This window comes from Artemia franciscana, chromosome 12, assembly GCF_032884065.1.
Source record: "Artemia franciscana chromosome 12, ASM3288406v1, whole genome shotgun sequence".
Taxonomy (NCBI): Eukaryota; Metazoa; Arthropoda; class Branchiopoda; order Anostraca; family Artemiidae; genus Artemia; species Artemia franciscana.
In genome coordinates this window covers 32,831,808-32,846,712 of record NC_088874.1, presented here as the reverse complement: position 1 = coordinate 32,846,712, position 14,905 = coordinate 32,831,808, and the positions used below count along the sequence as shown (strand labels likewise).

At 35.5% G+C, this 14,905-nt stretch overlaps 1 protein-coding gene across 1 annotated transcript in view; it reads left to right on the top strand.

Annotated features, from left to right (window-relative positions):
* Window positions 1-14,905, top strand: part of LOC136034010 (zinc finger CCCH domain-containing protein 18-like) — a 55,730-nt gene that overhangs the window by 6,752 nt on the left and 34,073 nt on the right. Inside the window, exons 2-4 of the mRNA XM_065715057.1 lie at window positions 8,675-8,856; window positions 11,856-12,085; window positions 14,491-14,835. Coding sequence (XP_065571129.1) covers window positions 8,692-8,856; window positions 11,856-12,085; window positions 14,491-14,835 — 740 coding nt within the window. The 5' untranslated portion in view covers window positions 8,675-8,691. The remainder of the gene's footprint in view (window positions 1-8,674; window positions 8,857-11,855; window positions 12,086-14,490; window positions 14,836-14,905) is intronic.

The window sequence follows — 14,905 nt, the reverse complement described above, 5'->3', positions numbered from 1 at the left end:
AAACAGAGGTTAAGTGGAGTAAATACAAAAGAAAAACAGCAAAAGTATATATATATATATATATGGAAGAAGAATATTGATATATTGGAAGAAGAATATATATATATTTTGTGGAAGAAGGTGATAAATAAATTATTATTATATATATATATATATATATATATATATATATATATATATATATATATATATATATATATATATATATATGTGTGTGTGTGTGTGTGTTTGTGTTGTGCTGATGATTGCCCTTGGACACAAGGTCAAAATATTCACTGAATTGAATTCCACTGTCTTGAGAAAAAATTCCCTATTGTTTCTAAGTTATGTTTGTTTGTTTGTTATGGAAAGGCAGTGTTGTCTTTGTTACTATTTAAGCCTGGTGTTAGCACGTTTTCAGTAAAACGTTAAGAGATGGCCTCTAGTACTCTGCAAAATTACTATCTGGAACTGGCTGGGGATGACACTCTGGTCATGTACTAACTTGTATGTTATTAATACATCTCCTTGCTTACGTCTACACATGACAGATGGTAATTTTAGTTTATGTGATTGGGTAGAGTATGGAAGATGTTGATATCACTTTATGCATTTTGTTGCCTGTCTTTGGACAGATTTGGGAGCCTTCTAGTCTGTCTTATTAATTGGTGTTGCAATGCACATTCCATACTCCAATCTAGGTCTCATTAGGGTTTTGTAGTTTTTTAACTATTGCTGGGGATCTACTGGTGATTGTGCACTTGATGATACCAAGAGTTTGGTTAGCCCCAGCTGCTGTGGCTTGGGGGTTTTAGTTGAATTCAAGGTTTAAATAAATTCTCTGAAGACCAAGTTTTTGCTGAATATGTTGATATTTTCAAATAAAGGCTGGATGTTTAGTTGTCCTTGGGGGAGTGTAAACTTGCCTGGAAGCTACTGATCATCCAGTTGCACCTAGTCACTAAACAACTTCAATCATCTATTCTGGAGCTTCACAAGGAAAAATCCTTAGACTGCTCCAAGCTGCAATTAAAGGTTAAGAATAATAAATGTTCAAAATATATTTTCCTCTCAGTAAAGTGTAATTGACATTATAGCCTTTAGCTGGTCTATGGGGGGGGGGGTGGCAGTGGGAAGTAATACCATTCCAAATTGTGATGAATTCTGTTTGTTTTATGTCAGATTTGATCTTTTATTCAATTTTCAGTTTGTTTATTCATTCATAATAATTTCACATCATTTAATTTTTAGCTATTATACCTGTATATCTTTACTTCTGCTTGTTTTGGATTATAAGAGCACTTTTTGCAACACTTTTTCTCAAGTTACCTTTTAAGAATATCTGTGTAGTTTTTAGTTCTTTGTTGCTTTTGAACTAAAATGTTGGATTGTACAAGGGGTGTTTTTAAATTAAGGTCCATTTGAGTATAAGTACACAACAAAAGATTATTAAAAAAAAGTTTACTTTCAGAAAGTACAGAAAGTCCTTTATTCTATTTTTCGACATAGTTGCCAAGTTTGTCCAAACACTTCATGCCTCTCAACCAATTTTAAAATACCCTTTTGATAAAAACTTGCCACCAGCTCCAATAACCAAGAGTTCACTTCCGTTTTCACGTTGTCATCATCACTGTAATAGTTGCCATTGAGGTGTGGTTTAAGGTGGAGAAACAGATGGTAATCACTTGCTGCAACATCAGGACTGTAGGGCAGCCGGTGAAACTTCCCACCCAAAACTGTACAACAAATTGCAGGTCCGACCTACAGTGTGAGGTCTTGCATTATCATGAAGAAGGATAATTCTCTTTGTCAGCATACCATGTCTTTTATTTTGAATCGCTCTGCATAGCTTTCTGAGGGTTTAGTAGTATACCTCTGCATTGATAGTAGTTCCTTGTGGCATGAAATTGACCAGCCAAACAATGTGCCTATCCCAAAACACCATCGCCATGATTTTGCTATGGGACAGAGTCTGTTTGGCCCTCACCTTTACAGGGGAGTGTGTGTCTCTATGCAATGCTATTTTGCTTTGATTTGGGTGTGATATGTAACACCCATGCTTTGTCTCCAGTTACAATCTGACAACAAAAGTTGTCACCTTCTTCACGACAACAGTATTTGAGAACTTCATTGCGCACTCAAATCCTTGGTTTTTGTGGTCCTCTGTTTTCATGTTCTATTTTGATGTGACTAAGCAGATACATATCTATGGGTCTTAAAAAATGTCTTTGTATTTGAATAAAATTAAGTATAGATGCGGCTAGATGGCATAATAGTAAATAATTTTACTGGCATGCTAATGAATTGAGAGACGGTAGTCAATCTGGACTTGTCTCAGTTAAGGATAGGAGTATGGGGTCAATTAATGACGGGGAAAGAGTTAAAGAGAAGTAGGCAGAACATTTTGAGAATGTGTTAAATTGTGATAGTGCTACAGGAAAATGTGCTAGTGCTACAGGGGAAGAAGATGGATATGATTTTTGAAAAGGGGGAAGTACTTAGCGATATTATAGAAACCCTAATTAAACCCCTTTATAAGAAAGGTGATAAGAATGAGTGTGGTAATTATAGAGGCATTAGTTTGGTTCCTCTAGGTAACAAATTACTTAGTGCATATTTGCAGTACTAAGTCTAAATTACTTTTTAGACTTAAAGGTGCTGTAGACAAAATTTTAAGAGAAGAACAGTGTAGGGTGCTAGAGGATAGAGGATTTGTTGACCAAGTTTTAACTTTAAGGTTAATAATTCAGAAGTTCCTGAGTCATTAAACACCTTTAGTCCTCAGTTTTATAGATTATGTGCAACCATTTGGCTCAGCGGATAAAAGTGCTTTAGCATAGGGTCTATTTTTGTATGGCATACTAGATAAATACATTAAAATGGTTAGATTTATGCTCAAGAATAACACTATTGTAGTTAATGTAGAGAATAGTTTATTAGCTGTTTTTTTTTCAATGTCAATGTTTGACTATGATGAGAGCCACAAGAAAAATTGAAACTTGTTTTTTCCTTTTTGAGAATGAGAATTTAATGGGAATATCAGTTTTAGTTAAACAAGGTTAAATTTATACTTTCCCTACAAGCTTTAGAATCTATCAAAACTGAACATTGAGAATACATACAAAAGCATGAACATTTATGTTTTAGCTAATTATTACTGTTGGGATTTTTTAATATGCTATAGATTTCTCTGAAGATTTTCTAGTGTTAAATCTAAGCTAGAATAGGAAAATAGCTGATATGTGTAATCTTTTAGAAATAAATTTAAAAAACTTTTTTGACAAAGCACGTTTTTTCAAAGAAAAGTAAGTAACTCAATTAAGCCCTGAATGAGCAAAAATAAAGTCAAATTCAAGCATAAAACTACCACAAATTACTATCAATATATAAATGAAACTCGAAATGAACATAAAATTACAATAAACAGCCAAGTCAAACTGAAAACGTGCAAAAAGTAACATGAGTAGGGCTGATAACCCCCATGCCTTCAAAATACCAGAGCACGATGTGTGCTTAACTAAAAAAAAAAAAAAAAAAAAAAAAAAAAAAATGACCATGGATTGTCAGTTAATTGACATAGACATATACTGGTATTTATTCCTTAAAGTTTTGATAATTTTTATTTACGAAAGTAAGAAAAGCAAAAACATTTCAAACGTATTTTGTTTTCAGGAAAGTGCAAATTGTGTTCTGGTATTGAGAAGGCCACACGGGTTATCAGCCCTACTCATGTTAATTTTTACATATTTTGAGTTTGACTTGGCTATTTATTGTAATTTCTGTTTGTTTTGGGTTTCATTTATTTGTTGATAGTTATTTGTGGTAGCTTTACTCTTGAAAGATTATTTGACTTTATTTTTCTCATTGTTGGCTTAATGGAGCTCTTTACTTTTCCTTGAAAAACTTGTTTTGTGGAAAAAGTTTTTTTAAATTAATTTGTGTGCGTTTTTCATTTACATTTTCTTTTTCATGGAAAAATAATATTTTATATCTTCTAATTTTTATGGCACTTGTTATTAACCAAGTGACAGATTGCAAATTCTGTCAGTCTGTCTGTCTGTCTGTCTGTTCTGGTTTTGCTAGTTTAGGCACTTCCAGATAAGTTAGGGCAATGAAACTAGGCAGACTTATCCAGGACCAGACCAGATTAAATTAAAAATAGTCGTTTCCCCAATTCAACCATATGGGGTAGGGGGGTGATGGGATGGTTAATTTGAAAAAAATAGGAAAAATGAGGTATTTTTAACTTACGAATGGGCAATCTGATCTTAATGAAATTTTAGTATTTGGAAGGATATCGTGTCTCAGAGCTCTTATTTTAAACCCCGACCGGATCTGGTGACATTGGGGGGAGTTGGAGGGGAAACCCAAAATCTTGGGAAATGCTTAGAGTGGAGGGATCAGGATGAAACTTGATGGGAAAACTAAGCACAAGTCCTAGATACGTGATTGACATAACCGGAACGGATTCGCTCTCTTTGGGGGAGTTTGGGGGAGGGTTAATTCTGAAAAATTAGAAAAAATGAGGTATTTTTAACTTATGAAGGAGTGATCAGATCTTAGTGAAATTTCATATTTAGAAATACCTCGTAAGTCAAATCTCTTATTTTAAATCCCGACCGGATCGAATGTCATTGGGCAGAGTTGGAGGGGGGACTGGAAATGTTGGAAAAGGCTTAGAGAGTAAAGGTCAGGATGAGACCTGGTGGGAAGAATAAGCACAAGTTCTAGATACGTGATTGACCTAATTGGAAGGGGTCTGCTCTCTTTGGGGGATTGGGGGGGGTGTTAATTTGGAAAATTAGAAAAATTGAGGCATTTTTGACTTAAGATTGGGTGACAAGATCTTAACGAAATTTGAAATTTAAAAGGAAATTATGTCTTAGAGCTCTTATTTTAAATCCTGACCAGATCTGGTTACATTTGGGGGGAGTTGGAGAAGGAAACCGGAAATTTTGGAAAACGCTTAGAGTGGAGAGGTTGGGATGAAACTTTGCGGGTAGAATAAGCAAATGCCATAGATACGTGATTGACGTAACCGGACTGGATCCGCTCTCTTTGGGGAGCTAGGGGGTTCAGTCCTTTAGTGAGTTTGGTGCTTCTGGATGTGCTAGGATGATGAAAATTGGTAGGCATGTCAGGGACCTGCTCAAATTGACTTGATAAAGTTGTTTTCCCCGATTCGACCATCTTGGGGGCTGAAAGGAGACAAAAAATAGAAAAATGAGGTATTTTTAATTTACAAGTGGGTGATCAGATCTTAATGAATTTTGATATTTAGAAGGACCTTGTGTCTCAGAGCTCTTATTTAAATCCTGACCGGCATTAAGCCTCTGATTTTCCTTTTAAATCAATGTATTGATTCTTAGAATTTTGCTCAAGCTTATGCCATGTGAGCTCTTGGCTCTTCCGACCTCGTCACAAGTGCCATATGAGATCTTAGCTCTTGTTTTCTATAAGAATTCATAGTATGGGTTGCTATTTGTATATGGAAGAAACTTTTCAGCTATTTTTAATCCTGACACAAACAACGTTTTTTAATTTAATTTTATAGCTTCTGAAATTGACCAGAAAAATAAAACTTAATATCATTCCCAAAGATTCTATCTATGCTCTTTGACAACCTGGATACACCTACACTCTTTTTGTTTATTTAAATTGTAAGAGTAGAAGTAGTAATAGTAGTATCCCCAAAAGTTTTGACTTAATACCCTCAGTTGTTCTTGATATATTGCCGAGGTGTCATATTGAAAATTTAGCTTTAAAGCATAATTGGCCTATTCCAAGATTGTAGGGGTTGACACGCCTAATATCCCTAAAGACATAGTTATTGGACTGTTCTACTACGGTGAACAAAATCTCAAAATTTTAACCAGATGCGTTTGGAAAGTGGAATGGCTGGAGAGAAGGGCTGCTTGCCTTCCAAGCTCTTGTTACTCTTAAAAAGGGCACCAGAACTTTTAGTTTTGAATTGAATTAGCTCCTTTAAAAGTTTCGATGATATTTCTAGCTATTGTAGAATGGTGCTGCCTATGATATTGCTTATATGCCCTTTTAAAAATTTACATGCATACAATTTATTCCTTTAATTGAATCTCCTAAACTTCCCCTAAAAGTTTCATCTTAATACCTTAAGCATCATTTGTTACATTATCTGTAGTGGTAGTATTAAAAGTATACATGCAGTACCTTCTGGCTAGTTCAAAATCCCCCACAACTTACCCTTAAAAATCTAAATTAATAATAAGTTGCTCTTCAGATATTGCTTTGTCACCTTTTTGAAAGTCCAAATGCTGATAGTTTGTTTTGATTTAGTTCAACATCCGCCTAAATATCCCTTAAGCCACCCTGGCCGAGTGGGTTGGTGCGCTGGATTCGGGATCCCTTGTCTGAGAGGACGCGGGTTCGAATCCCAGTGTACCCAATTCTTCAGTTGGGACGGGGGTCAGTGGCGTGACTCTGTAAGCTTAGCCAGAGTCAACCCTGCTCTAAATGGGTACCTGGAGAAATCTGGGGAAGGTAAACAGGAAGGGTGTGCGAAAGCACAGGATGGCTGGCCCCCAACCCCCCATTGCACTTCCTGGCTGAAGGGCCAAGAAACGGAGATCAGCACCGCCGGTATGGACTGTAAAGTCTAATGCCATATCCTTTACCTTTTTTACCTTTAAATATTCCTTGAAAGCTTCATCTAAATACCCTTAGCTTGCACAGTTGCAATAGTTATAGCAGCATTAGTAGCAGCATGTGCATAGCATCTTTGGTTTCTTCAACATACCATCAACCATTCCTGAAGCATTTCTGATGCGTCTGGTTGACAACCTGTGTGGGCATAGTGTGTTTTAATTTAGTTTCATACAGCTTCTATACATCCCAAAAATTTTCACCTTAATATCCTTAGTTTTAATAGCAATAGTAGTAGCTGTAAAATTAATTAATTCTGTGGCCTAAGCTTTAGTGGCAGTAGTAGTAATAGAAGTATTAATAATAATAATAGTAGCAGCAGTATGAGTAGAAATCGTAGCACTGGGATGCAAATATTTTCTTTTGGTTAGGTCAACATCCCTCACATACAGCCCTGTTAGTTTCAACCTCACACACCAAACTGTTCCTAAGATACTGATGTTACACCCTTTTGACATCCTGCACACAGAGGGCGTGCTCTGATTCAGCTCATCTTCTGCCCTCAAAAATTTATTAAAAATTTCACCTTCTTGCCCTTAGGCATAGTTGAAATAGTAGTTATAGTAGTAGTATCGATATTACTGGTAATAGTATTGAGTAGCAGCAGTAGTACTACTAGCAGCTGGAGTATTAACCTATTGCCTTTTGGTGTGTTGAACATCCTTCTCATCAAATCCTGGAAGTTTCAACATGATACAGTTAGCCATTGCTATGACATTGCTCATATGGCCTTTTGATAACCTTTATGTTCACATACTTCTTGAAGTTTTCATCTCCTTAGCCCTACAAGTAGTAGCCCTACACCCAAATCAATTCTTGAGATCTACTATTTTGACAAAGTGCATGCATATAGCGTCTTTTGATTTAGTACAAATTACCCCAAAATACTGTAAATGGAGTAGTGTGGTAGTTGTAGTAGTATTGATAGCATGCAAATATTGCCTTTTAAATCATCTCCCCTATCATTTCCTGAATTTTCTAAAATAATATACTCAGTTGTTGACATTCCCAATACTGGACCATTCAACAGTGCTGAACAAAATAGCTCTCTTAAATGTTGGTTGGATATGTTTTGGCGAATGGTAGGCTTGGGATGGGGGCTGACGTCCCACCATTCACTTTTGACTCTTAAAGAGGGCACTAAAACTTCTGACTTCTGATCAAATGAGCTCCATTCAATCCAAAGGTTACACTACTACTCATTTTATAAAACTTTATATGCCTTGGGGATAACTTACGACCCTTGCCCATGGGCTCTGGAGAATAGTGTTCACCCTAAAGAGATTGTTGTATGATTTTTGGATTATTGGTAACAAAATGGATATCTCATAATTTCTGTTGAATATGTTGTGGAAAAAGAAGATGTCAGGGAGGGGGGCTAGTTGGTCTCCATCAGGTTTGACTTTTCAAAAGGAACTAGAACTAAACATTTCGAATCGAATGAGCTTCTTCTTATGTCCCTGCGACCACCCCTTCAGTAAAAACCTTATATACCCCTGGGGCATAACTTGCAACCCTTACCCCCAGACTGGGGAATTCTATCCACATAAAGACCTTGTTATATTATCTTTGAACAATTTTTGAATAAATGCTATCTCAAAAATTTGTGGAAAATAAAATGTAGGAGAGGGCCGGCTGCCCCCAATCACTTTGACTATGATACTTTTTTTCTGTTACAAAATCTGAGTATTCATAATTTGAAATATACCTAATTGCTGAATTCTGATTTAATTTTTCAAGGTGAACTTAAAAATACTATAAAGTTTTATCAATCACCCACAGCTTTCTTGGAATAATTTTGTTTTGTCCAAATATTTGTTTTTATTATTATTATTATCATAATTTTACTAATTTCTTGAGGAACTTTCCCTTTTCTCTGTAATGCCAATCCTCTGGTATTTTTCCATATAAGATATAGGGCACTTCTCCAATTGGCACCAATACCTCCTCCTGATTGAGCTCGTTTGTCTTTTGTAATTTCAAAGACATATAATGTTGTGAATTTTTCTTCTAGGTGACTTTATCGTCAAAATGAATGATGATTCACCAAAAAACATTGAATCGTCTGATGATTCCAGTAGTGACAGTAGTGAAGAGGAAATAGAGTCAAAATCTGAAAAGCAAGTCGAGATAAGTTCACCAGAATCAGGAAATGAAAGCAGATCCGATGTACCTCCAAGCCCCGAAATTCACAAGGTAATTCAGTTGCTTGTTCACAAAGTCTATTTCTATGATCTTATGTATGTGGTGTGGACCTGGCCCAGCACGTATGGAAGAAGAAGTGGGAGATGAGGCCAAAATGAAAAAAAAAAATTTATAAAAAGCAAATTGTATTTTCTAGTTGCAGATACAAATTTTTCACTGTGAGGAAGCTGGATTTAAGTGGGTAAATGGCACTAGTCCTATCTTATCTTGGACATTTTGGCACTAGCACTAGACTTGTCTTCCTATTCTTTCAAACACTTTTCAATTGTGAAAAATACCCTGGGTCTTGCCTGCTCTGCTTTAAAATCTTCACTATACCCACCATCTTTACTAATAATACTACCAAGTGGAGCTGTCTGCAACACTACCAAGTGGAGCTGTGGAGCTGGCAAGTGGAGCTGTCTGCTTGAAGCTTTTACTTAACATCACCTCTTCACCTTCACTTATTCTCATTCCTAGCGACTTAATCTTCTTAACATTAAATTCAAACCTATTCTTTCACCCTGAGCTCTCAAAACCTTACAAAATAATTAATTTTGGTGATAGTATCCTTTAGGACGCCCAAATCATCACCATTTTCATGTCTAGGAGATTTTTCATTCCCATTTGATTCCAAGCTCTCTCATAAACTTTGCAGTCTTTTTTTGTTTTTTTTTAAGAACAAAGTCTACCAAAATGATTCATATGAATGGAGATGGAACGCAACCCTGCTTAATTCCTAATTCAATAAAAAACCAACTACTATCCTCATTTCTTACCTTAACCTCAGGAATATTATTCTCATACAGAGTACTAATAACTTAATTTATTTATCTGGTATACCGTACAAGGATAGGACTTTTGTTAAAGCTTAATTATTGGATGAATCAAACGCTTGCTCATAATCTATAAAACTAAGGACTTACTGGGTCTGATGACCTGGGTCCTTCTCAAATATTAAAGAAGACTAAGTCACTAAGGCCAGGAATAGGTGAAGATGAAAAGGTGACGTTGGGTAATGAAAAGATTGATCAGGTGGTCAGCTTCAATTACCTTGGTAGTATTATTAGTAAAGACGGTGGGAGCAGTGAAGATGTTAAAAGTAGAATAGCCAAGACTCAGCGTGTTTTTTCACAGTTAAAAAAAAGTTCTGAAGAATAGGAAGATAAGTCTGCAAGCCCAGATTAGAATATTGGAAGGTACAGTGATGATAGTGGTTAAATATAGCTCTGAAGCAAGGGCGCTCTGAAAAGCTGATGAAAATTTAATAGGTGTTTTCCAGAGAAATTGCCTATGGATTGTTCTGGATACCCGGCTAACTGACCATATTTCAAACAGTAGATTGTACGGAAATGTGGTTCAATCCCGCTTTCTAGGGCAATAACGAAAGAAAGGTTGAGATGTCTATGCCACATTCTGCAGATGAAGGATGGATCTTTTATGAAGGATGAAAGATGAAGGATGGATTAGGCAATCTGGATCTTTTTACTTATATCAGAACGCTGACTTATATTACTTATATTGCTGACATAAGCTTGAAAGATCGCTAGTAATAGAGATACCAAGCCAACGAATACTATCAACAAGAGGGATAGTGAAGTTATTACAGTGAAGAGGAGTTGAAGTAGTACAGTATAGGGAAGAAACTCATATTTATCTATATTAAGTGAAAGACCAATATCAGAGAAAGCATCAGAAACTATAGAGACCATTTGGGAAAGACCCTTTTTGGAACAGCTAAGCAGAAGCAAGTCGTCTGCTTACGCAAGATAAGAAACATGCGCAAGACCAGGAAGGTATGTACCTGGAATCTTAGCCAGCACAATATAAATATAAATCTTAAAAAGTAAATTTAATGTTTTTTTTTGGTTTTTTCCCTTATATTATATATTTTTCCCTATATTATATTTCCCTTATTATTTTCCTTTTTTGTTTCTGCCATTATATTCTTCATTTGTTAGTTATTCTGAACTGGTTTGCAAACGTAACATTCACAATTTAGAGAGAGTTTAGAATAAATATGGAAATCTATTAAAATGAACGAAAGTTTGCCTCTAGTGGCTTTTATAATGCCACTAGCACAAAGTTTGATGGATTTTCAACCATATTATTTGCAATTTGAAGATTCAGATGAGATATTTGATTATGCTTTGCCACTAATCGGGCTCAAAAGACCTTCTTTTGGTAGATGGTCAGGCTTAAAGGGTTACAGGTTCAATCCCGCGTGTCGCAGGGAATTCAGAAATTTGGTTGAATTCATTGCGCTTTTTCATCCTAGCTGAGTGGTTGACGCACTAGACCTGAAATCGTTTGTCCCTGAGGACAGGGGTTCGAGTCCTGGTGTTGCTGGTTATTTGATTTGGAACAGGTGTCAGTAGTGTGACTCTGTAAGCTCAGCCAGAGTCAACCCAGCTCTAAACGGGTACCTGGAGAAATCTGGGGAATGCAAACAGGAATGGTATGTGAAAGCAAAATAGCTAGTCCCCCCCCCAATGCACTTCCTGGCTAAAAGGCCATAAAACGAAGATCATCACCACCGACAGGGACTGTAAGATCCAGTTCGGTATTATTTTACCTTATTCACTAATGCCCTGACATATCCTTTTTATTTTCTCTTTTTAAGTTTTGGTTTTAATATTAAGCTGTAAACGTTTTTAATATATATGTTAAATATTTAACTTTTCCAAGTGTGTTTTTATATATATTTTTTTAAATTATGGCTTTAATTTTAAGCTTTAAGTTGTTAATTAAGTTTAATATTGACATAGTACCTAATATTAATATGTATATGTCTATGTCTCTACTATGGCTATTTCTATGTTTATGTCTATTTCTACGTCTATGTATATATCTGTGTCTATGTTTGTATCTGTGCCTATGTCCATGTCTGTATCAATGTCTATATCTATGTCTGTGGCTATGTCTATATCTCTGTCTGAGTTTATGTCTATGTCTAGGTGTATACCTACGTGGTCTATATGACTTTTCCAATTGTATTTTTTGTTTTTAAGGACCAGGAGCAGCTTGATTTTGAAGCAGAGGAAAAAGAGCCGTCTGAGAGTGGGGAAGCCAGTGAAGGGGAGGGATCTGATAAAGAAGAAGGAGAAGAGGTGGAAAAAGAGGAATTAGAAGAAGGAGAAGTTACAGATGATGACGACTTTGGGAAAACGGCACGAATGGAGCCACGGGCTTTGTGCAAGTTTTTTACAAAAGGGCAGTGCACCTGGGGCATTAACTGCAGGCTAGTACTTTGTTCTTATATTCTTTTAAACATGGTTTTTCTCTAAAAAAAAGGCTGTTCATACAACTTGACTATCTTAGTTCTATGACCTTAATTTTTCTGCCCTAGGAATGATGCATGGACCGATAATAGATACACTTATCTAGTAACAAATGAACTTACATAATTTTTATACAATCCTAATAAGGGGGTTAATGCCAGATTTGTCTCTCACTCAATCGGACTATCTGTCTCGACTTTGTCTATAATTAGCCATTGCCTATACTATATTATATTGTATTATATTATAATTAGCATTGCGACTTTTTCTATAATTAGCCATTGCCTACATCTCTTCGATTTTAATTCAAGAATATAAGGAAGCTACATTACAAGCAGGTTCATCCAAGCCTACAGAAAACACACGAAATATGTGATATTTGTGGATAATATAAGAAATTGTTGGAGAATTCCTATATCTTGATTATTCATTTCTTTTGTCCAAAATACCAGCTAAATTTTTAATTAAAATATACCTGTATCTTAGTTTTTATTGTAAAAAATAAGAAATTATTATAATAGAAGAAATAATAAAAGAAGTTATGTTAATGTAACTAACAAAGCTTTATCGAAGATACATTAAAAGTAGGTTAAATGCTAGAAATGCAATTATCTTGCAGAAAATGCAAAAAATATCTGATATGTATGCATAATATAAGACATTATTTTATTAATATCTTGATTATTTGTATACATCTTGGAAGGGGGGGACGTACCAGAAAAAGCTCACTCCCCCTCCCCTGCTATCTGTAATTGCCCTACTGTAATTTCAACATCAAAAACCCTTGTTATTGTTAAAGGGAATGTTGAAATTTTCTTATGTTTGAGCGCAGTTAAAACCTATTCGCATTCGTATAAAACAAAAGGCTAGTGGAACCAGGGTTGTCACTTGGATTCTATTCCTACCAAAATTGTATTTTTACACACCTCTGTTTCTATTGTTTATCTTTTCCATTTGTTATAAGAACTATAATCAAGACTGGCTTGTAAACCCTATATGAATTCGAGGACTGTTTATAAATCTGATATGTATATTATCCAAAAGGGCTATTTGTCGTGTTCTGGTCTTAGCTTTTTTAAAATAGGTTTACTATAGCCTATCATGTCAGTAATTTGTAACAAGTGTCTATTGCCTACTTAAACTTCGGTAATTGTAAAATAATAATTCCAAATTGCATTACTTACGTGCAAAAAAATCATTGTTTGATTTTGTTTTTCTTCTGCTGACATGTGATCCAAAAAGGTCTTTCTGACCCTAAGTTTGTCATAAAATAAGCAATTGACAATGCTATTTGAAATGAAATTACCTGACTATCATTGATCTGTACACATATGAGCCCAAGGGAGGGGGGGGGAGGTAAAAACAAATATCTTCGGCTCACATGTCATCCAAGAAGGTCTTTCTGACCCGAGGTTTGTTATAGAATAAGCAATTGACAATGTAGCAAAAAATTTTGCTTAATGGGAGAGGAGTGTCCAAAACAAAAAAGGGTGTGTTCTTATGTCCCAGTTTTGAAGTTCTCTTGGGAGGAGGTCTTCGGGTAGGCTGTATTTCTCTTCAAACGGGCATGCTGACTTTTATTTATAAACCTATATACAGAGAGGTTTAATCCTTGTCAGAGGGAGGACACATCATTTTTTATGTGTGGGGGGTATGAAAGTAAATGGGTATTTTAAGCTTTTCAAGTGTTCTGAATTAGGTATTTATTGCACCAATCTGTGGAAGGGGATTTTTCCCTCGTCTTATATTAAGGTATGTTAATATCCTTTGGAATTGCATTGTTTGGCTTGTGAAATACTTGAGTATAGATGTGTCTTAATAAAGATTAGATAAAAGAATTATATCGTAAGAATTTGTGCAAATTGCTAGATTTTTGGTGTAAATGTGCGTATACATTTCTGGAAACTTTTACTAATTTTTTCCATTAAGCTTATCAGTAAAGTCCTAAAACGAACATTACATATTTAAAATATACCTAGCAAAGGGAACTTGAAATGCTAGGAAATATACCTAGGGAGCTAAGAAAGGGACAACTCTTTGCCCCAAGCAAAGGTCATTGACATCTCCTCTCCCCCCATGAGTATATCTGATGAGACGGAATTTCCTCCTGCGACGATCTTTCATAAACTATTTACATGAAATGCATAATTGTTCCCTTGATATTTTTCGATTTTTTTAATTTTTCGATTTTTCGATTTTTTTTAATTTTTCTTTAGACACTGAGCTTCACTTACTCATATATAAAACAAACGCTGGAGAAAGTGTCTGCCCCCTCCCCCTACTAAAATTCATTTTTTCCCTGCTATTTTTATACTAATCCTCTCTTTTTGCTGTGGGTTGTTGATGAAATTGTCGCTTTTTACAGGTTTCTACATCCTGGTGTTTCTGATAAAGGTAATTATAGTATGTTTTCGACAACAGTTAAACCTGTTGCTGTACCTGGCTCAAAACCTTTGTCTGAAATGGCACCAGTTTGGGAAGACGCAATGCCACCACCACCCCCTGTAATTCCGGTTGAAGAGTCACCATGGGAAAAGGCGATGCGAGAGGCAAAAGAGAGATTAAAAAAAGCTCATATTAGGAGAGAAACGGATGAAGAATTTGAAGAAAAGAAATTCAATCTTGGATTGGGGGACTTGGAATTGGAAAAAGAAGCTGATTATTATGCACGAGTTCCATCACCCCCCAGAAATGATTTTGACGATTTAAGGTAAACTTAGAAAATGTTTAAGGTAATGTTTAAAAAACTATATCCTGTACCGGGTCATATCCAGAATTTT